The sequence below is a fragment of the Lichenostomus cassidix genome, chromosome 10, assembly GCF_008360975.1.
Source record: "Lichenostomus cassidix isolate B80296 chromosome 10, HeHo_3.0, whole genome shotgun sequence".
In the NCBI taxonomy this organism is placed as follows: Eukaryota; Metazoa; Chordata; class Aves; order Passeriformes; family Meliphagidae; genus Lichenostomus; species Lichenostomus cassidix.
In genome coordinates, this window is record NC_139491.1 from 13,608,683 (window position 1) to 13,633,016 (window position 24,334).

The 24,334-nt window shown below is 39.8% G+C and overlaps 1 protein-coding gene across 4 annotated transcripts in view; it reads right to left on the reverse strand.

The window, feature by feature from the left end:
* The window catches only part of ALDH1A2 (aldehyde dehydrogenase 1 family member A2), a 78,778-nt gene that overhangs the window by 18,675 nt on the left and 35,769 nt on the right, over positions 1-24,334 (reverse strand). For all 4 annotated transcript variants that reach the window (XM_085070740.1, XM_085070741.1, XM_085070743.1 and 1 more), the window contains 6 exons: positions 12,431-12,535; positions 12,096-12,236; positions 10,385-10,514; positions 5,244-5,305; positions 2,413-2,541; positions 2,169-2,282 (listed from right to left, as the gene is read on the reverse strand). In XM_085070740.1, the coding sequence (XP_084926866.1) occupies positions 2,169-2,282; positions 2,413-2,541; positions 5,244-5,305; positions 10,385-10,514; positions 12,096-12,236; positions 12,431-12,535 (681 nt within the window). The remainder of the gene's footprint in view (positions 1-2,168; positions 2,283-2,412; positions 2,542-5,243; positions 5,306-10,384; positions 10,515-12,095; positions 12,237-12,430; positions 12,536-24,334) is intronic.

Genomic DNA, 24,334 nt, shown 5'->3' on the forward strand with positions numbered 1-24,334 from the left:
TACTTCAAAGGTAAAGAACTTATATAAAAGAACCTCGTGGTGAAAACTTGAGATATACCTGTGCTTCAGAATCTCTATTAGAAGATCTCTGTGTTTGTACTTACAGGTTTTGTCATTAACTTGCCCAAGTTGGAACTGCCTAAACTAGCACATGGATGGAAGGGAGGAATGGAAGTTAATGTGTGGTGTTTATACACCTAATGGCTATCGGAAATCCACATCACTGCAGTGTACAGTTGACATGCTTCAGACAAGTACCAGAGAGACAAAATATCTCCATTATTATTTCACCAGAAATTGAAATCTGTTTTGGAGAAGTCAGACTATAGTCCGACTCATATCAGAACACAGTGTTTAAAATGTTACAATGTTGACTTGCTGTTACAAAAATTCAGTGTTACAGGAAATCAGAAACAATATGGAATAGTTTACACTAACTCTGCATTAAAACGATCCATCTGTTCTTGCTTTAGGTTCTTAGAGAATTGCTTTTTCATCTCTGTAATGCTTTTCACTTCCTATTAGTAAGGCTTTCAAAGGTAGGCACTGAGTTAGTATAAAACCCACAGCTTTTGAGTTTAAACGCCTATTAAAACTAAAGCTGTCTGGAACTACAATAAAAATTTATTTTGGCTACAAGAGACAACTTTGAAACCTAACCCATCTGTATTTTTCCTCTTCCAAACAGTGCAACATCCTGTATAATGGAATATTTATCTTAAACAGAGACCACATATCTTTATGAAAACAATTGTTTCAACTTAATTTATGGGGGGCAATCAGCTCATATTAAAATTTTCAATATTCCAGGATGCTAATCTTAATTGGATACAGGAGATGTAATGACTAGAGTAATTCCATAGAATAATTTGAAATCTGATGTAGCCATTGACTTGGAATGTTACCTGTGTATATTAGAATCTGGAGTTGTCATTAAAAAATCATATACAGGCATATAGTAATTGCAAAACAACAGTGTGTGCAAATTAGGCATATGACTGCAGCTACATTTTACTGGTAATTTAGGCTTGTGTGTGACTTGCAAACTCAATTACAGAATAATTCCACTAGAATAATTTATTTGAAATAATTGAGCTGGTCTCTGCAATCCTTGAGCCCACCAGGGAGATACCCACACATATCTAGCAGGGCTGCATGGTCAGTGGATTTATCGATGCAAATCAAAAAACAAATTGCCTCACTGTGAAGAGCAGTATCCCTGGGATGCATAAAGTCTTCCACTGCCACGAGTGGGAGACAAACATATCAAAGAGACACTGGATCCCTGGGGTTTAGCTCCCTCCATACAATAGTTTGTCAGATTTTGAATTGAAAAGGGCTGGGTTTAGCACTCTCTAAATATAACCAGCCCTGAAACTCCCACAGAGATTCCTTTCTGTCTGCCTTCAGACGATGAGATAAGGCCCCTTCTCCTGTGACTTCAGTCTGGAGTACCTCTGTCATCCCCACCCCAACCCTGATAACAGCCAGCTCGGCACATATTTGAGAGCAAGACGTGATGAGAGTTTTGGGGGTTAGTCTTGCTGTAGATTGCAGCCTTCATCTTCAGAGTGAGCCCCCTCTCTAACATCTGCAGCATAGACTCATAGCAAGACATCTTGGCATCCAGGAGACAACTGACTCCCTTTATCCTCTGGCCAGCTTCTTTCCATCATTTTGGGAGCAGACGCCTTGGACAATCTCTTTTTCTCCCTGCATTCCTTCCTTTTTAGGCCTCCTCCTCATCCTCAGTATACTTGAATGCAGCATCAAAGTTGAAGTGTATTTGCACAATTTACCCCCTTCCTCTCCCTTCTCCCCAAGTACAGCAGGATACACAAATTATGGATGTTAAAGCAGCCCTTATGTGTGCTATGATATACACGGGATGTTCTGCCTACTTGCATGTGATTCACATCCTCATAAGCCCACAGGAAATCCCAGCAATATTTTTCCAGGCATATCTCCTGTGCTGAGGTGCTGAGCACAGCAGGGGCTGGAGGAAAGGAGCCATTTGTGCCTGGGAAGTACTGTGGTACGTAAGTTTAGCTGGGAAGGACAGACCACTGTTATTTAGATGTCACTCTTTTATTCAGTGACAGTAAAAGATGTAGTACAAGCACTGAAGTATTTTTCCCCATTTTACAGTAATGTGTGAATCCTCTTACCTCAGTGGATCCAGTGAAAGCAATTTTATCAATGCCAACATGAGAGGCTATGGCTGCACCAACAATTGGACCAAATCCTGGCAAAATATTGACAACTCCTGGTGGAAAGCCAGCCTGTCAAAATAGGAATAAATGAAGGTAAGCATGACTTAGGAAAAATTATAAAGCATGTTAAACCAGGCATGTGCTGGTAGTTCCTTCCCTTCAGGGAGAGACAGACATCACTCCCCTCAATTATTCTTACCTCCTTGATGAGGGCACCCATATAGAGAGCACTGAGTGGTGTTTGTTCTGCTGGTTTAATAACTACTGTATTGCCACAGCACAGAGCTGGAGCAATCTTCCATGCAAACATCAGCAGGGGGAAGTTCCACTGTAGGAAAAAAAAGTTGATAGATGGAAAAATATTGCTGTGGTGTTTTGTTTTCAAGATGTCAAGCTGATACCTCACTTATTTCTCAGGCTGATCCTCAACATAAATCTTTCCCAGCACAAAGAAGGATTTTTTTAAAAATTACTGCCATTAAGAAAGCAACAACAGTGACTTTTTAGTTGTTTCTCTCCTGTTAAAAGAAATACAGGCCCCACCTGCAACCTCCATTAAAAATATTCTGTTATCTGTTAATTTTTTAAGTCACAACTTTTTATTTCATTTACTGTTTTGCAATTGGCACTTTTAATTTCCTCATGAAAATAGTTCTTGTTTCTGATACATTTGGAAGTAACTGTTTGCTCATTTGAAGCATATTTGTATGTAAATTTCATATATTTGAATACATCTTAAGATAGAAAATTTACACTCAAAATTATATAATCCTTAATTGATGGAGTTACAATGAAAAGTCCATAAATGTCAATGTTCAGTCAAAGCATTTCATTTTCTTGAAGAGTTCTTACCGAAAAATTTATAGGAAAATGTTAAAACTAAAAAACACAATTTGAGAAACTCACTGCTGATACAAAAATTTATATTGTCATTCATTAGAACTTCATTTAGCTGCAGCAGATGATGTAGTGAATTATATTGGTTTGATGCAGAAACATGCTGTGGGTAAAGATAAAAGTAACGACCCTTTTGCACTAAGGCCTGATCTTAGCAGGTTAAGTGGATAGTCCTGCTGATTTTAGTGAAAATGTCAGAGTAATAAAATAACTGTTTGCACAAACACTCTTACAAATGCATACAACAGTCTCTTTTAGAAGGAGAATAGAAAATATCAGTCACAGACTCAGCCACTGGCCAGAACGTGCTGCTGCCTGATGCATATCAGCTGCCACTCTCACAGACATCTCTCTAGCCCCTGGCTAGCTTGAAAAAATACACAACTGTCTTTCCTTCAGCGAACACCCAATTTTTTACTCCCTCTGTTGTTTATAAACTCCAGAGACAAAGTGATGTTTTAATTCCATCTCCAGTACATAAAACTAGGAGGGGAGCTGTAGGGCCAGCAGTGTGCTAACAGCCTGCACTTCTAATGGCATTGCAGGGAGAGCTCACAGCAGTTTTTATAGGGCACTATATAGCCCTGTTTATGCTACAGCACTGCCAAAAAGCACATGTTTTGATGGAAGCTAGGATGTGAAAGAGGATGAGGAGTTCAGTGTGAGACTTGCTGTTTAATTTTATTTTTGAATAACACATTTGCTCCTGCAGTGGCCAAGCGCATGCAGTGGCCTGGGCTGTCATCTGGGACTGGTAGCATGGAGGAAATACAGAACAGATCAGCAGCAGTGTTAGAATAGATGGGTATGACAGCCATCTTCAGGCTTTGGAGGACAAAACTGAGCAAAGAATGAACATGTATGGTAGATGGCCGGGTACCCTGAACAAAGTTTTACACATCTAAACTAAATAAATCCTGCTTTTGGCATGATCCTCAGCCCATGGCCAAGTTTCTTCAGCTGATCTGTCAGTAAGGCTCAGTGAAACAAGCATAAGAGATGTCCAGCAACGTTGGGGTCAGATGTTGGGGTTGTCATTTAGTAAATGATTATCCATGTGCTTGGCTGAGGGACAGAGCTGTGGAATCTTTCATTCATAAGGACCAAGTTAGGAGAGTGTGTAGGTGTTTGCAGAACGGCTGTAGCCACAGACTCTGAGTCATTGCATGTTTCTCTGGGTTTCTACCGAGTGCCAAACACAAAAGCCACCCCTTAACAAAGACCTGAAATAACAAATATAAATAGGGAAAAAGGGCTTAACATTGTTATAGTAATCTTTTCTGGCTGCTCCTTTTGTAATGGAATTGCTCCATGTTTCTGTTTAGTGGCTTTGTGGTAACATGAACAAAATGAAAAATCAAAATCAACAAAAATTTCAGAGAATGTCCTGATTAGTCTCCCAGTGTTTTGTCAAGCAAAAAAGCTTCCATGCAATATTTTAATAGCTATATGTGAGCCTCCCATTGAAATTTCTGCCAAAGCTGGTTAATTTGCTCTTCTGAAAAAGTTACCCTCTCATTGTAATTCCCATGCAGTATTCAGCAAGATTTTATTATGAGGGTGTCTATTGGGGTGTAAGGGGAGTATTGGATTTGATGAAGTGATGTGTTTCTCACAACAAATAAAACAAACATTTCATGTCTTCTATTAGCCACACAATGTTAATTGTAATGATATGTCTCCTGGAGTTTCCTTTTCTCCTCCAGCCTTGTAAAAGAAATAGCAGGAAAGAATGGAATTAAAATACATCACATTCTCCCAGGAACTGAGGAGCCTGTTAAATCACAGTAAAAACTAAATAAATAAAGAGACTACCACAGCAAAGCATCAATTTTCCATAAGTTGTGTGAACATCCATAACCACTGACAGCATATTAACACTGTGTTTTGCTTTGCTTGTTTTAATCATGTGAATTCTATGACTTGAGAACTTAACTCCTAATAACAGAGCCTAAACCCTATTAGCATGTTCAAATAAGCATTTGCAGGGAGGCTGTTAAAGATATGTCAACAATATGAGCTCAGCTTTTTTCGTAATGGAAAACACACGTAGCTGAAGACTATGTTTTATGTGTCTTTAAAGAGAGCTGGTTCAAATGAAAATAAATAGAAAGCACTAGTAGAGATACTCACAGGGATGATCTGTCCACACACTCCGATGGGTTCATGTCTTGTAAACGTAAAATAATCTCCATCTGAAACAGATGAGCATGGTTACTCTCAAGTGCAGTTTGACTTGGCAGAACAAAAAAAAAATTAAAATAGAGGGAGGGAGAAAACTCTAAGGATCAGCCTTTGATGGCAGTAAAAGAAATAAAGAAGTCATGGAAGTGTTTTTTTGTGAGCCAGCATGGGAAACCTAGGTTCAGGAGCAACCTAATTGTTCTTTCTGTAGAACAAAGGAAGCAAACTTCCCATCAGAAAATAACCTGCTTTGTTCCTTGGGAAAGAGCTGTACTGCACAAAAAATTGCAGTAGCATGGAAGCCACTTACTGGCCTCAGCTGATTTAAAGGGTGAGAGAAGCGAAGAAAGAGTCATAAAGGCAATTTCCTGAAAGGCCTGAGTGGAACACAGCAATATGAAGGTGTATCTACAGCCTGATGTGGGGTAATAGAGTAACTCACAGCTGACTCATCTGCCATTGAGGACAGGCAGCTCAAAGTGACAGAATGATGTACCACAGTCTGTAGATGTGGAATGAAGAGAGAAAGTTTGTGACTCGTGTGTCACTGAGCATCATTTCCTTCCTGGGGTCTGGGAGCACATGCTGAGGTTACACATGCAGGTTTCTTCCCAGTTAACAAAGAGCCAGAAAGGGACCTGCTCTGTGGGGATCAGTTAAAGTATCAGTTAAGGCACTGTCTAACTAGGAGCTTTGTTAGTGTGCTTGGCCTGCATCTGTGCAAAGTAGATTTACCGCACCTTTGTAGCTCAATGGAGTCTTGTAGCTATATAAACTAGCCTGGACTCAAACTATCTCTGAATTTAGGTCAGATGTTTTGCAGTGAGGCTATAGCTGAGGGAAGGGCTATGCTAAAGGCATGAGCTGAATGTGCCCCTTGGCCTGTAATGCTTGGTCATCTAGAAAAACTCAAATCTCTTAACTTGGGAAATAATTTCAGCTAAGTATGTGAGAATGATGAGAAGGTTACCTAGGCTTAATGGCAGGAGATGATTTACCAGGATAAGAAAAGGTCAGACAGCGGAAGGGAGTAAGAGGAGGAGGAGAGATTACAGGGCTTTTGCTCCCATTGTTCTGTCTGACACAGGGTATGTGCTTTCCCTCCCAGGCTGGGCTGGGAAGTGGCAGCCGTGGCTTCTCCCCATTTCAGTCCAGAGCTGCAGCCACCCTTGTGCAATATTGGGGAAGGGCCTAACTTCACAATGGAGAGTGTGTTTTGGGAACCTGCCGTAATGTCCTCTAAGATATATCTGGTAACAATAAACAGGCTAATCCTTAAAGTTCCTTGGCTTTAGGAAAAGACTTCAACTTGAATTTGATTAGAAATAACTTATTTTCAGGTCTGCTTATTTTTATCCATCTACTTTACAGGATTTGCTCAGTAGAAACCTGAGCTATAGTAGTGAATATGTCAGCTGGGGGCCAGATACAGAATAATTATGAGAAAGGTAACAATAGTCGGCAACCAAGACAAGGGACAGAACAGAGAAAATAAAGGAGGGAGGGAAAGAGAGAAAATAGATTCACATCAGGAAAAGGCAGAAGAAAACACTTTGTCAGTTGGTTTGCACTGCACTGATAAAACTTCATTGTAATGTTTTGATCTCCAGATGTCTAACTCCCCAGTGGAGATGAGAATATTTGTCACAGACTGAGATGATCAGTTTGGTGTTCCAGGTTATCTTTCACAAACGGTAGCAGTGGTTCACAGACTATAGGAAGATTCATCAGATCAGACAGAAGCAAAGTAAAAGTCAAAATACAAAGTACATACAAGCAAAACTAAGTGCTCAAGAGGAACACAGAGGAGTTGGCTAAAAATACCAGCTTGTACTCGGTAGTACTGTGAGAGGTGGGTTCTCAGCCAGAAGGATGAAGGCAACATAACAGTAACACAGTTACATTAGCACTGTCTGACTTTAGATTGTCACTGCATAATCACTGCCACATGTCTGCGTGCTTCATCACACAGAGTTATAGATAACCTGAACCTCTTGCCAAGTCAGACAAATGGTGGTTAATTCTGCCCAGTGTAGGCAGAACGTTCCTTCCGCAGAGCAGTGCCTCCCATGCAGAGCTGCTCTCCCTGCTGTCTCCCACTAGGCTCTAGACAGCTGCCCTTTTTGACACCTACTTCCAAAGTTCATCATCCACAGACTTTCTGTCAAGATGGGATTTCTGAGGCTGCTTTCTAACAATATCTTTTGGAACATAAGTGACTTGAAGTTATTCAGAAGTCTTGGATGTCTCTGGACAGGCCAAAGATGGATCTAAGACTCACCTTGTCCATAATGTACAACAAGCTTTTACCATAGCAAAATAGCTCAAGAATTAAGTGAGCTTAATTCCACTATTCCAAACAGTGAGCACAGAAGGCTCCCTTGTGCTTAGAAATTATACAGGAGACTTTTAAAATGTTTGAGAGTTTTAAGTCATGCTAATGACACTTACTCTAAGATGCTGTGACTGATGATTGTTATTCTTGTCTTTTGCTAGCTGGCCGCCAGCAGAACATTGCCTGAGAGGGTTCTGACACTGATCCCACATCCAATCTAAAATTTTGTGTTAAAAGAGTTTTTTAATATACTCAGCTGAAGTAAACTGACATTCTTCAGTCCTCACTGATATTAATAGAGCAAGATCAATTTGCAGCTGCTTAGCACCTGGCCCAAAGACTTTCATTTTTTAATCAGAAAGCAAGTCCCATTTATCCAGGGATCTCACTTTGGGACAGCAATATCTTCCACAGATGTGTTTGCTCAGATTTCCATCAGGAGTCTCCATCCCAGATATTTTATTTGCATAACAACCATAATAGAGTCCCATGCCTCATATAGCAGGACACAGCAAACACGCACGTGAGGAGAGCTGAGTTGGTTCTTTAAGCTATATCATACCATATATTGCTTTAAAGATACATTTCTGCTTGCATTTAGTTTATTAGTTTAACAGTTTCTGGTCTAGCCTCGTTCTGTTTTAATTTAAATCATCAAGACTTTACGCATGGGAGCGAGTAAAGGGCAGTCTGAAGGTTTTGTAGCTGTGGGACCAAAAGGAATGTGACTGTAAAACACACTGTTCTTCTTCTACTTGTCTATCAGTTGCCTATTTTTATTTTACAGGAAAAGAAAACTTCAACAAAAACAACAACAAAAGATTGGGACGTTTCAGATTTAGTAGCACATGAATAGAAAGAGAAGATTTAACAGTGGGGTTTTTTTTATTTTGTTGTCTTGTTTGTTTACCTTTGGTGAGCTGATGGTAAGTGAATGTAAAGAGCACCAGTGTTTAACATTGGCTTTGCCCTAAAATAGCTCCATGAGAATGACAAATTTGTGGTGTGAAAGCAGAGGAATAAAAAGAAGTATTAAACAAAGAATTAATTGATATTCTGAAGATCTGTGAATGGACTTATGATTGTACGCTACTGATAATTATGTTAGCTCACAGGTTGCATTGAGGAAGGGATGCTGAAAATGCACCTTCCTTTCATCCAGCAGAGCCCACCTCACTGAAAAAAAATCAGGTTTTATCCTATAAGGCACTTGAAACCAAGAATAAGCAGAGAATATTTATTCTCTTTAATCTGGCAATGCCTTTTGGTGACTGACCTAATTTCTGTGTACCTGTGGGGATAAAGAGTGAGAAGGAGGCATTCACTGACCAGGGAGAAAGAGATTAGGGAACAGGAAATTTGCTGAATACATGAATTTATGGTGTGGTCTGCACTTTTGTATGATTAAATGTGAAGTGCAAGCAGCAAAACTGGGATTTACGAATCTCAGCCCAAATAACTGTGGAAAACTTTGAGTCCTTGCAGGAATGTCTACACCTGAATTATTATTATTGCCATTTCTCTGGTGAAAATAAGATAGTGAAAATAAACACCAGTCAGTGCACACTGCAATTGTAATAAGGTGAAACACCAAGATGAGTAACATTGCAATTAGAGTTACGTGAAGTTTTTCTTCTGAAAATATTGGAGGCACATTTTCAATTTATCTGCTTGCCTCACTTGGATAGTTTTTTCTTTGCTGTAAGAGAGGTGAGTGCACTGCAGACACTGTGTCACACAGTGGAACACCAGGGAAATAGCTGGGCAGCAGCAAAGGGATTTACCCCTGAGTGTGCCTGCCTGGCCTTCCTGGGTAAAGTGGAATAAACATACATGTGCAATGAACATGTGCACCACAAAGCCAAAAAGAATCCATGTAATGAATGTTAATTTTCCTTAATGTTTTTGCAGAGATTTATTTTATGCAGGTGAAAGATGAGTACATTTATCTTAATGATTGCACCTACATAAAATCATTTTCTGCTATTTTGCCATGTTGTGTAATTATAGCACTTGGTACATCTAGTCCAGACTGCAAATGAATCAGAAAATGCAGCCTGTATTTGTTAAACAGCTGGGAGGGAGGGGCAGGAAGAAGAGACTTGTTAAATAAAAATGATTGTAAGGATTTTTTCTTATCTCTTTAGCAAAAAAAAAAAGAACATAATTTCCTAGCATGCATGAAGGTTTATCTCATTCATACAATATAAAACTTATCCCATTGAATAATTTGAAGGAGTATCGGTAACAAAATATATCTCATATGTATGCAATTCTCTGTAGTAACATTAAGAATGCTCTCAAAATATAAATTAAGTTAGATCCAGTGTTAGTCCCAAGTAAAATTATTTGCATAAGCAGTAAGAAGACATATAAAAACGAGATCTATACGTAAAGATACTGTTTCTTAAATGGGCACCCAACACTATTTTCATGAGCTCCAAGGTATTTTTCAGGCTTATACCTCGTCCATTTTTATACATGTATCAACATTTTAATGTAGGTATTGAGCTATCTCCTTTTCAGATGGACACATGCAAAAGAAACCAAGCCCTCCTCACATGTGCATGTGGGGCAGAACACGAGCAGGGCACCCAGTCCTTCCCTTGCTGACTTTCAAACATCTGCTTCAGCAGCATACTGCACACTGTAATAGCAGCCCAGGCTTCTCCTCTGCCTTCCATGAAGCTGTAAGCTACTAAGGTGTATGGCCATAGAAGGTTTAGGTGCATAGCTGTGCTTTAATTCCCCTTACCTACAGGAATGGTCATTCCATGGATTTTGTCTGCCCAACCAGCATAATACCTCAGGGTTTTTATGACTCCCTGGAGATCTACATAGAAAGCTTGCAAGAACGGTTTGCCACTGTTCAGTGATTCCATAGTCTGCAGGACAAGAAAAAGTTAAGAGATGTAAGTATAGTAACATTTTGGATTATTGTACTTAAGTATTCACCATCTTAACAGCTCTTGAATCGTGACAAACATTTTAATGAAGACCAATCAGTTACACCTTGGTGTAGTTTTAAGCCAGAAGGTTCAGAACAATTATCTGATCCCCTTTGCTAGTTGTTTTTGCAAATGTAAACAGAAAGTATTTTCCTAAAAAAAACCCAAACTGATTTCTTCTGGAGTATTCTGGAATGGCTATGATTTTAAGAATATATGTGTGTGTTTGTCTGTCTGTCTGTCTGTCTTGAGGATTTATATGTGTATCCACATGCATGTACATGTGCCTTTGTGTACTTTGAACCTAATAGCCACTGTGTTTGGTCCAGATCTATAAATGCTGAATTGCTTTAATCAGGAGCCAAGATAAAAATGCCTGTCAAACTGGGTTCTGTTATGTTAATGATAACAGCTGAGAAGGGGCTCCTTGTAACCTCATATTAATGATCTGAATCCATAAAGAGAAGAATGGACATATCCCTCTTTATATAATTGATGTGAATATAAAAATTTCTCTATATGGTTGCCAAGACTCCTGCTGAGGTCTGAGATATCTATACTGTACAGCCAGTTTATTTATTGCCATCAAATAAACAAACTTTCCTCTAGGGAAGCTCATAAATTAACAAGCTAATGTCTTTATTTTTTATTTAATATTCCTATTTTTAAAAGTATCTTATAAGCTATCCTCTTAGGGGTTCCTAAGATCATTAAGCAAAAAATCCAATAAAATATCCTAAGATGTTGAGTAGCTTAACTCATTCTCAATAGCTGTCTAACAGAAATCATTAAGAATGGGCAAAGGACACCCATATGTAACACACCAACCATCAAATGAGTTTCTATAGAGAAGAATGGAGGCCTAATTCTGCACTGACTTATATCCCCAAGAGCAATTAATGGCACTGCCTGCAGTGCAACTCAGCAAAGAACTTGGCTCTTGAAATAAAAATTAAATGACAGGCAGAGTAAACTTGATTTGCTGTGCACTTCCTTCTCCCCGTGGCGATTTTACAGTATCCGCCGGTGGTAAGATGATTTAAGTGTTGACAAAGCTGGAATTAAGATGTTCACTGGCTTAGTTCAAAGCAATTGACATGCGGAAAACAACATTAACAATGCCACTGTTCCGATGGCTTCATCCATGAGCGGAACGGTGCTGCGCCCGGAATTCATGTCACCAGCTGAGTGTCCCTAAGTATCTCACCTGCCCTTCCCTTCCCATCTGCACAAATCATCCCAGTCTGCCATTTCCCATTCTAGAGGAGTTACAGGCGTGCATGGCAGGCACACACGTGTGTGCACACCCCTGCTTTTGGGTGACAGCCAATTTAAAGCTCATCTGAGCCCACTGGAAGCCTCTTGTGGGTTTTGCATCGTGTCGTAAGTGGACAGAGCCATCTCAGCCAGGAAGCTGAGTGTGGTTTTCACATACAATTCATATCAACCCATTCATGAACTAATTTGCTCTGAGAATGTAAAACTGAAAACTGATTTTGATTTTTATGTGCAACTTACAGCAAGAATTGCCCTGTCCCTTTCAACCAAGTCTGCTAACTTATCCAAAAGATGGCCTCTTTCTGATGCATCCATTCTCCTCCAGACAGAACCGAGAGAAAAAGCCAGCCGAGCTGCCCTCACTGCCTTGTCTGTATCAACCTGTGAAGAAGGAAGAAAAGAATACACAGGTAAATAGCACAACCAGGCTTATGGGGTTTGGAACTATGATTAATAAGAGAACTGTCCAACAGTGCTATTCTGGACTGGTTGCTTTGATCTATTTATACATTTCTGTTATCTGTTATACTTTTAATTTATACATTAAACATATACCCATTAATGGGATACATTACCTTGTCAGCTTCCTGAATCTCACAGATCTGCTCTCCTGTTGCTGGATTATATACTGGGAATATTCTTCCACTTTCAGAATTCTGCCACTCATTATTGATGAAAATCTAGAAAAGGAAGAAAAGTAATCCAGTCTCCTGGATGAACAAACAGTAATGTATATAACAACAAACTCCTGAGAAAACCTGCCGATTCTGATACAAAAGAACTGAAACTTCTTTTTGCATGTGAAAAGTACAGTGTTCAAGAGTTCAGGCTGAGGTCAGCCCCAATATCTTTCTGTATTCTATAGCAGTGTCACTATAGAAGCAACATCAAAGTCCAAACATTGGTTGATGTTCAAATTTGGTTCAAAAACTGTGACAAATAAACTAAAAAAAGAAATACCTGTATCAGAGAAAAAGCCTTGAAACTGCTGGAGACAAGTCAAGGATTTGGAGTAATCATTCAGTTCAGTAAGTAAACATTTGGTCACTGATACATCCCAGTCAAGGCTGAATAATCTCAAACATCCACAGTTCTTCAATACACAGTCAGTTAATTATGGCTACAGTGATGGCTTGCAGCACAAAACTAACTTGCTTATCTGCTTGGAACAATGGAAATTGTTAAATTCTCTCAGTGTTGATATCATTTTAATTGTCAGGGCAAAACAAATTTAAATGGTAATAGTGCTGACAATAGCTGTCTTGAGAAAGGTAATGACAAATGAGCTTATTTAAAGTAGATTTTTACTGGTAGCTGCATACATGTCAGTTATTTTGTACTGAATGACTTTCAAGAACAGGATGAAAATATTTATTAGCAAATATTAAAGAAGTCAGTACATGAAAATGACTGAGCAAAAAGTTTTCCAGGTATTCAGACTCTTCCTGTCTTTTAAATCTTTCTAAGAATGAAAGTGTTTAAAAAGTCACTGTTTGGGTTCCTTGGAGTCCAGATATCAATGTACTTTAATCAAATTCCATGAAATACAGCTTTAAGTGTGTAAGAAAATGTCCTGACCTCATTGAAATATATGGGAATTTTACCGCTGACTTCACTGAAGGCAGGAGTTCACATGTAGAGAGAAGAAATATTCACCACCTATTTTTTTGTTGGTTTTGTTGGGTTTTTTTTGCACACAAAAAAAACCTGTGTTTATAAAGACAGGGACCCCTTGAAAGATTGAGGAGTCTCAGTTCCAATCAGAGATACACAGGTGAGAGAAACTGGCCCATCTTCATACATATGAAAGCAAAAATACATCTGTAGAGTTTTCAGTTACCAGACATGAGCTTGCTCAACCTATTCTCCAAGCCAAATGGAAGTCCTGCAGCTGTGTTCCCTCAGCAGGGCTTATTAGCTCAGGCTCGGTGCCACAATGACTGCAGTGACACTGCTCCTGATGCAAAACTCACTTGTGTCCAGCTCACTGGGGCTCCGTGTGGGAGGAACCTGTGCCTGCCTGGGAAAGACCCTGCTGATAGAACAACTGGACAGAGAAACCAACAATTCCATGTGCTTTTGCTATGATGGATGCATTTCTGTTTCCTCATCTTCCCTATGCCTCGAACTTCAGCCTCTTTGCTGTGTGCCACTCCATCCATTCCAGACTCTGTCCTGTCTTAACTCCCCTTCCCCTTTTGTTTAGGTGTTCAGAGGTTGCCGAACACAGGACCTACCCACACCACTACCATTGCTTTCCTTTCATGCTCTATTTATTCTGAACCTGTTTTGTCTTTGGACTGGGAGCTCCTCAGACTGTGCTGGTGTCTTCCTTCTCAGTGATTACACTGTTTGGCAAACTCAAGTACTGTTCCCTGTTAGGACATTCTGGAGCTAACCCCAAATGAGATAGTGAAAGAATCCCCAGTGAAAGAATCCCCAGTGTGATCTCTAGTGACTAACACCGTAAGCCAACATCCTCTGGTGTATCTCTGTCACTTTTAGACTGTAAGTGAAGCAAAGAAACACTGAGATCTGTGACCTATGTGGAAGAAGTAATTTACTTCATGCTTTCCACTGAGTTTTCTCAGAGGTAACTCTGTGCGTGTGTGTTGGGGGCTTTTGAGGAGGGAGGGGAAGGGAGAAAAGTTTTCAGCTTCAGGGGCAGATGGCCAGAGAAGATGTAAGCATGTTTGTTTAAGGTGACAGGATGTACATAAACACATGGGCTTCTCGTGTGAGCTGCATTGAAAGAATAAAGCAGTTTGGTTGAATACAAGAACCTGAGAAATCAGGGCAGCCACATTTCAGTACACTTCCCTTAGAGAAGTGGTCTGTTCTTTTTTAAATGGATTAAAAAATGTTAACTCCATTTTGCTGGGATTAACACTTATCATCAGGTTTGCTAGTACATAGGACATGTATTTGTTCTTAAAATACATTTCACCATAGGAATGAGAAATAGTGCCTTGGAATTACAAAAGAGTGCTGCAATTCAAGCTGACGGGAAGGAAAAGCTGTATTATTTTTTTGAATGCTCCGTTTATCCCACAGATTTAGAAAAAGAACAGTAATAGTAAATATTTCAGATAGGACATGGAAAGGATCTATTTGGCATAAAGTTAGAGCTGAAAGCAAGAGAAATTGCTACTGTTAATGGTTAATGTTAGTTTCTTCCTGTTCCACTTTCTATAAACAAGGTATTGCCTATACAAGCTCATTACTGTAAACTGAGCACATTTAAATTGGCAGTAAAATCAGAGTATTTACTCTAGTGCACAAATAAAGTACCTAGTCCCATGTTTTGGAACAGTTTCAAGTCTTGAAATCCAGCAGCTGGCGGCTTTACAAGCAAAGCCTTACACTTAAATAATTCACTTTTGAAAGTTTTAGGTGTTCTGTGTCAGGTAGTACCATTCAGCAGATATTCCTACCACTGAGACGCAGATTCTTTTGCAATAAATTTGCATTCACAGGGGCTTTTATAACTCTTCCAGCACTACTGACTCCAATGGCTGTTGATTAAACGTATATATCCTGTACATTTAATCTGACTTTCATTATGGCCACTTCGTAAAAATGCCATGAAATGGAGAAGCAATGACACATTGCAAGAACAAGGAATCCCTGCAAAGCCTCAAATTGGGTTTTTTTCTCCCTTATTTATAGTGACCATGGTAAAGGCTAACTCTAAATCAAGGAGAATATTTGACAGCAAATGGTCCTATCTATGGATTATATATAACCCATCCTAAACACCAGATAAAAAAGGGGTAACCCTAGAAAAAGAAGGGCTGGCTTCCATGTAAATCATGCTACAAATTGGACAACACCCAGTGAGTTCATTGTTCAACCTCAATTGTGAAGGCTATTCACATTTACTATTCCCCTGGAATCAATGTTAATTAAGGCTGACTGGGGCTATAAATCAGCCTTTGGTTTTTACAACTTAATTCAGCATTAAGCATATATATGTAAATAAAAGGTAACTGATTAACCACTTGAGTTTTCCAGGAGTTACTGAGGTAATTTGTTTTTGTTTGAGTCCTAGTGTTACCTTTTGTGATATGCAGTAGGGAGAAGAAAAAGTCTCTAGTATGTCATGCATTTGCTATGTGGTATTGTGGTAGTTAAATAATCTGGCCTGTTGGGTGCTATCAATAGCATTGTGCCAAAAGGCAAAGGGAAGAAGGGAGCATTTGAAAAATCTCAGAATACACAAACATTTTGTTTGCCATTTACTCTCAACAGAGCCAGTAACTGCAGTAATGTCAGAGCAAGAAGATAAAAGGCAAACTTTGCTGCTGTACTGAGGTGTCCCTGTTAGTGCAGCGATTTAGCCAAGAACAAATGCAACTAGCAAAGCAGACAAAGCCTCCTGTAAGGGAGGACTCTGGCTACAGTCGGTGTGCAGTGGGCTAAGGATGAAACCAAATATGTTTGTTCCCCGGCAATGCCAAAGGGGCCAGCAGAGCAGGGCAGCAGGGGAGCTGGGGGTGCAGGTGTTGGGGTGTGTGAGGCTGGGGGGTGTGGGAGGGGCCATTCCAAACAGTGCAGTGTGACAGGACTGGGTGGATGCTCCCGGTTGCCTCTGTGAACATGATGCCCCTTGTAGTGTCATTCTCATGAGATCTCATCACACAGGGCTCTGGGCAATTTCTGTTCCTTTCCAAATGGAAGATGGAGAGGGCATGGCTTTTCCTAAGGAGAACAGTCACATCCCTCCTGGTACTGACAATAACCTCTTGCTTACACACACATGTTCTCATAGATCTTTTGCTAAAACTTTTCAAGATAATGGTACCACCATGTCTTCACTAGGTTCAAATCCCACCTGTGGTTAATTATATATGGCCTCTGTTGACAGAGTTCCATGGGGCTGATCAAGAGAGCAACCTGACTCATCTTACAGGCCAAGTCACTGTTCAGAGCCTTGGAGATACCACATCATACCAAAAAGTATACAAAGGAAAAGTAAACTCCAAAGTTACCATGTAAAAATTCCAAGTTACTTTGAGACTGCTGACATGTAATTGGAAGGAAATCATACACTGCATTTTGCACAAGACCTACATTTCACAAGCATTACATACTGAGCTCAATAGTATTTGGGATGCTCATCAGTTTTGAAATCAAGCCAAGAGTGAATGTTTTTAGTATAACACAAAGCAAATTTAGCTTTGCAAATAAACAACTACAGTCTCTTGTTTAAGTAGCCATCTGTCCCAGTTGGCTTAGTAATAATTAGCATCTTAATGTTCATTTCAAACCATGCAGGTAATTGGGGTGGTAAGTATCCAAAGAGAAAGGGATGTGTACAAACCCAGGCTGGACATTCTAATCTGCAGTGCAACAATAGCAAAATTTAGACGAGGGAGAAAACGTATTTTGTGTTTTCATCACTATTTACCACCAAGGAAGTACTGAACAACTATCTTTATGAGTGTGTGTATAAATATAGTTAATTAAAATACAGTACAGAACGAATAACTCCTTTGCTGTTCTTAGTTGAAGGAGGTTTGGTTTCATGGCATTACAAATTCTCTCTGCTGTTGAGCCAGTGTCTAGCCCTGGATTTGGGAAGTGGAACTAATTTTTACATTCACTAGGGATTCCTGCACGCTGACTGCCTCTCTTTTTTTGTATTGTCTTTCCTTAAAACATAGAGGGAAAAAAAAGTAATTTGGGCTCTCTTAATTTATAAGAGTAATCAGCACAGGTGGCAACAATGTAACTTTTCATTTCCTTTCGTGAAAATGTTCTCAAATGATGTGTGAGTGGAATGATGATCTACATTCTTAATTCGATATTGCTTAGTGATGATGTCATCAGACATTTTCTTCAGGTTTCCCAGCTGTTTAACTAAGAACTTCAGGCAGTGGAAAGACAGTGGCCTAGCATTCAGCTCTTTGGAGGTGGAATTATTTTCCCATGGATTTAATAAACAAGGTTTTTGTGCTGTTGCAGCTCCAGAAATGTTTTTTGGTACAGGAAGAGGATTTTAACATCCAAATTATAATGGCTTCCCACAGGAGATTTGGTTCTGGATGAATGGAGGAAGGAATGGGAATTTCCTAACTCAATTGATTTAGTAGCTGGTTGTAGTTTCATTCCATCAAAGATCTTTTTTTCATATGTGGCTTTTTCCTTAGAGAGCTTTTGACACTAAATCTGTAGGGATGGGGGAGGGGGCATCAGATGCCAAAGTACTTTATAAGAGAATCACAGCTGCTTGGCCCTCAGCATCTTCTCAGGGCTGGAGGCATTAGGAAATATATAATGGCACTTCTTTTTTGAGAGGGGATGGACAACAATTTTAGAGGCATGCAAAAAATCCAGCAGCAGCATTTCCCTTGGTAAATACTGCATAACATCCCAGATACCGGGCACCTGTGCCTCAGTCTGGTCAGGAAATTTCATATCCTTTCCCATCTCAGCAACTTCATTTCCTCTTCTTGGGAAACATTTCAAGAAGTCCTAATGATTGTAAGGGAATGAACTAGGTGGGATTGCCAATCAGAGGTGCAGCTTGTTTATTTTCACAAGCCTTGTTTTCCTTCACTTTTATGGCTGTCTTGATACAGCAAATCTCTCACATTCTAGGGTGTGTTGTGAGGCACTCCTGGGAGTGACTGGAAACCAACAGCTGGCTATGGAGTCAGCAAAAACCTGGTTTATAAGAATGCACCAGGAAAGCAAAAGCCAATGCCAGCAGTCCGGTGGCTGAATGACTGGCACTGGATTAGCAGTGCCATTTTATTTTATTTTATTTTATTTTATTTTATTTTATTTTATTTTATTTTATTTTTAAGAGGATTGCTCAGGTGACAAACAAGAGTCACTGCTTCTTGCTGGCAGTTCACAAAAGGTGAGTAATGGGCTTCAAGGCCAACCTCCCCAAGTACTGTCAATGCAGAATCCAGCTTCTGAGCCATGAATGAGCCTCTTTGGGCAGTGCCAGGGGCTGCACTGCTCTCAGTGGATACCCCTGCACAAGCCAAGGCATCCTGGCTGGCCCAGCACCCAAGCACAGGTGCTGCTCATGTCATTCATTACCTCAGAGCAGAATCAGTCTCTGAAATTACCCAGATTTGGGTTCTTTAGTGAGATGCCTTTCAGCTGTGGACAAACTTTAATTGTAGGAGAGTAACAGTGAACTGTACAGGAAAAGTTTTGCACCAAACTTAATTCTGGGAAGCAAGCTCCCATGGGCATAGCTGGTTTTCAGCTACAAGAGGTCCAAGAGGTCCAGAGTAGAACAAAAGGAAAAATCCAGCTGGTTTCAGTGGGAGCTGAATCAGGCCCCAGTTGAAGAAAAAGGATCAATGGCAACAGCCTCCAGAGGGATGTTTGTACTGGGAAACAAAGCTGTTTCACTGGAAACTTGACACAGGCTCTAGAGCCTGTGAGGTCTGAAAGGCCATACAAAGCCAGAATATGTTGATTTTTCTTTGGCTGCTGGGTTGTCCTTCTCTCTCCTTACTCAATCATACAAAAAAAAAAAAAAAAAAAAAAAAAAAGAGAAAGAGCTCTGTTCTAAAGCTCTGTGTGCTGTGGGGTGCTCGTTCTTTTTTAAAATTCCATTTGGCCCTCAGAGCCTGAAGAATAATGTCATGGCTTTTGGACATGGTGTACCACAAATGGGGCTTTCCTTCATATATCCACGCTTGAAATTTCACTCAAGGAATTTAGAGTCCAAACTTGTGAGTGTACTGAGAGGGTTGGAGAATTTTAAACATTTCCAAACATACTACAGCAGGAGGATCAAAAAGGTGGAATCGGAAATCACATGCCCAAGATTGTGAGTGGGGCTGCTCTGGTTTCACTGTCAGTGCAGCCAGCTCTGGTACAATTATGCTTTTGCAAGCCCAATCCTGTGCCAAGGGGAGGTGTCTGATGAGAAGACCAGGGTTTTTATCTGCTCTGGTTGTAAATCCCAAGTAGCAAGGCCTGAGTCAACTCTACCAAAATCAAAACCACTCCTTCATACCATTGGACTTTGGATCAGAAGCCAAGTATTTCAAAGAGGTGACTACATCAAGGTTCAGTGATATTTCAGCCTGTGTAAATGAAGTCAGGTTTCAGTGTGGCTGACATGACCGGAGGATTCCATGATCGAGGCCTAATGGTGGCAGGAGCTCGGTTTCTTTTCAGTCCCAGAGAGGTGGGAGGAGAGGGCAAAGCAGGACCTGTCTGCAGGGGCTGTTGCCCTGTTCTGCTCACCTGGACATGTTGTTCTGGTGCTTTAAGGCAAGTTCCCCACTGAGCCAGCTCACAGATAGAAGAGGTTTAGGGAATGGTATGCTAGGAAAGGGGTGTGATGGGAGGAGAAGCTGGAGGAATCCAGGGTCTCTGAGCAGCAAATGGAATCAGAGAAAGAGCTTGAAGCCTCCCATCAGTCTGCTGTGAAAGTGGAATGTAACATGATTTTTTCTCCCCTATGTCCCACATCCCTCACACCAAATGTTTGACCTGCCTGTCTTCCTGTCTTAATTAGTCTTCTGTCTTTCTGGGAGTTGGGTCTGTTCTTCTGCAAATGGCAGCACATCAGACAGGGAAAACCTGTCATGTTTGTTTTCTAAGCTGTAGGGGGCACCCATTTGAAAAAACTCCTGGCTTATCTAAACATTTTTGTTTGTATGATTTTGAATTAGGAAGTGTGAGTAATTAGTTAAGAAGATTAAATAAGTCTTAACAACATGCAGTAGCATGCTTACTTTCCTCCTCCCCCCCCAAGTATTTCCTGCACAAAACCCAGGCTGCCAAACTGTGATGATACCCTTTTCTATTTTAGTTTCTCACTGTGCCACATGCTGATACAGCATCCGTTATTTCAATTCAGTCTCATTAAAGGGATTATTTTGCGCCTGGTTGTTCAAGAAAATTAATCTAAAGAGAAAAAACTTCAGATTGTATTGTCTGTTGAACTATACCCACCACAAACATTTTACTCCTTTTGGCTGCCTTATTAAACCTGTGGGAAGAAACTTTGCTTGCAGCACACAAAGGCTCTCCTCAAAGTAATTTTTACTTTTTTCAGTTAATGAAGAATTTATCTGCTGTTAGGAGAACAATACAGGAACAACAACATAGCTCAGGTAATATTTCATGTATTCCTAAGAAACTAAACTCCCATGCTTTATCCTTTCATTAGTGGGACTCTTTAACTGCTGGAGAAGAACATTTACTCTCTTTCTTTCACTGCATCAGAAAACATTGCTTGTGAAACCAGGATGACTAAAAATTTAGGTATGCTCTCTATTTTCACTAGTAACAAAGACAAGCCATCACTGGATGAGCTGGATAAGGATGGCAGTGGTTTTTATGGAGCATGATTCTTGATGTCACTTACTTCATCTTAAAAAATTAAATAATGAAAGATTTTTAAAAATCCACTAAATTGTGAGTGGAGAAGAGGGAGTATTTGTTTATAGAATCAATTATTGGGCTGTCACTTGGATTTAATGAAGTTGTGGCTATTAAGAACTTGATCCTGGAAACCCTTCCAAAAGCACTCATTTGAAATGGTGGGAATGAGGAGGGGTTTGTACAAACAAGACTCAGATTACTCTGTGTAGTTCTCCTATGCTTTGTATTGTTTGTGCATTGCAAGTCTTGTGTGCTCCTTATGTGTTACAGAAAAGTGTGAGCTATATATCTGTACATGGGAAACATGCTCTGCCATTTGGAATAATTTAATCTCCCTTGTAGGTAACTGCCGTTTTAAATGTTCATCACCAGGAACAAGTTCTTACTTAGAAATTAGCTGTGCTGCATAAATAAATATTCCTCCTAGGATTTCAGACATTATAGACAACATACAAAATACAATGAGCAAATTTATTTTGACTTTAAAACTCTGCCTGAGAAAATTACCTTATAACTACACATGAGAAATTGCTGGAATGTCAGCTTCATTTGCAGTGGCCCCTTATGGCCTGATCACCCTCCCTGGCACGATAAATCACTGGCAAGATCCTTACCTTAACACGTTTGATCTCAGCTCAGCAAGACTTGGTTTTGATGTGAAGAACTCCAGATCTGTTAGGTCAGAGACAAATAGCAGAGCCACTGACCTGCAAAGTGCTAAGTCTATATTAGACCCAAGTGAGCAGCCTTAAGCTCCTGAAAAGTTTGCCTTCACTTCTACTTTGCATCCTGAAGCTTTTCAAATATGACTCTTAGCATGGTTTGTTAATGATGCCAGAGACATTTCTTTTTATGCCATTCTGTGTGTACAGAATCCACAAAAAACATGTGGTGCAAGAAGCATTATCTTGGATAAACTGTTAGAATTATCTGCACTTAGGAGAGATGTGAAATAAAAATCATTATTTATCAGTTTCTTTACTTAATATGCACTGGCCTTTTTCTTACTAGACTATGCCTACTGATATCATAAATAATGATATTCACTAGTATACCTGTTAAGATGATGCAAAGTGCCTGTATGTACATGTCTGTACATACAGAAATTCAAACTGAAAAGAAAAAACTCCTAAAAAGAAAAAAACTGAGCTTGTGACATTTACATTCAAAGTCTGAACTTCCACAAAGAACAGTTTTGTGGCCACTCAGTTTTGCAGCCTTGGTTTGAAAGTATTCCTTATTGTCCTGGTTAAACAGTCACTTATCTCTATGATAGTAAGCAGGAGTGTTAGTCTACCAGAAAATTGGATGTTCTTAATGGGCTTTGGGGGAGAATAGCTTTGCATCATCAGCATTAAGTTAAATCACATTAAGTACCCACTTACAACATAGGGATTACCACTTATGACATCTTTGGTGAAAGCCTTTAAAACAAATTGTTGTTTGTTAGAAGAAGCTGTGAGATAACAATTCCCCGAGTCTGATTTATAAATTCTTTTTGCTCTTCAAGAAGATGTGAAGGAACCCAACACCTCTCATTCAATGCTGCAATGAAATCTCTCAGGCTGGGAATTCTTGTCAATAAAAAGCCTTGGAAAATACTGATTTTTTTACTTTAGAATATTCTTCTGGAGAGAGGAAACCGTTAGACTCCCTTTCCTCAGAGTTCAGTTCTGATTTCGCCTCCAGTTCTTTCTGTTGATTAAGTCATTGCCTTTACATATACAGAACTGGAACAGGCCATTCTGCTTTTTATTATTCATAAGGCTGATTGGGGAGAACTGGGCTTAAACTGTCAAAGTATCCTGCTGTGCTTGGATACCTGACAGATTTACACCTCAAAGTACACTGTGGTGCTCAGGCTAAAATTGGATGTGAGGTGTTCTTACAAGAGCTGGTAACAGTCTCAATCAAATAGAATACTTGAGGGTATATCAAAATAATGCCAATGTTTCATAAATTTTAACATTTTAATATATGATCAGCAAGCTATTCTGTATAGAGATGCAGGCCTGCATGAAAAAATGAACTCTTCTATTTACCTTTAAAGAGAAACAGACTAATAACTTTGAGTATGTAAATTAAAAACATGACCCTAAACTTCTGCAAACATGCACAATTAACAATGTGAACTAGGGCAAAACCAAAACCTGATTATACCAAGCTTTCCTTAAATGAGCAAAGTGTACTGTAAGTCTTGTCACTAAAGAGCCTTCCTTAAAAAACTTGAATATTCATATATGCAGTCTTGAGATCCTCCTCTCCCCATTTCCTTTAAAATTCATGTTTCTTTTCCCCTTTCTAACCAAACTTTATTTTTCTCTGCTGGAGCCCTTTGTAATGATGCCAGAGTATGGGCAAACCTCATTAGTTTTCCTGATGTTTACAAGACAGGATTTATGCTTGTAGTGAACACAATGACACATGATCACTAAATGGCTAAAATCACTATCAGGACTTTAATCTGAGAAATTTTTCACCCAGACATTGCAAGTACTATTGGTATGTAAAGGTACAGAACCCAGTATTAATTACAGCAAATGTGCCACCCAGCGCCCCCCTTCTGCAAAGAGCACACCAGTGGCAGCTGTTTGTGAAGGTTCATGGCATGCAACCTTTGGCAGGTACCTGGTAGATAAGTTGCCAATCCAATCCAGTGAGTAATAACTAAATTCCCATGGGACCTGGCTGAAGTCAAATGTTGCTATTCCTGGTTCACTGCTTTTAGTCTCCCTAAAGACCATTTAGGCAAACAGCTGGAGGAGCTGAGTACAAACATTCCCAGTCACAGGGAACCACTCTGGGAAAGCAGGTAAAGGCTTCTAACCAGGAAATAAGTTATCAAAGGATTTGTCCTGTTGCTCCCTCAAGGAAAGAAATGAACTGAGACAGAGAGCAAGAGTATGAACACATTTCTGTTTCATGCAGAATCCAAACATTAAAAGGAATTGTCTTGGCTGATGGGAGGAAGAGCTGTGCTGCGCCAGTCAGTGGGCATGTTCTGCACTGGGCTCCTGTTTGGCATCTAAACAGGAGGGCCTTCCTTCTCCCTCCATGCTGGAGTGCCTTGCTAAAACAAAACCTTTGAGACGTGAAGCAATATCAGAACT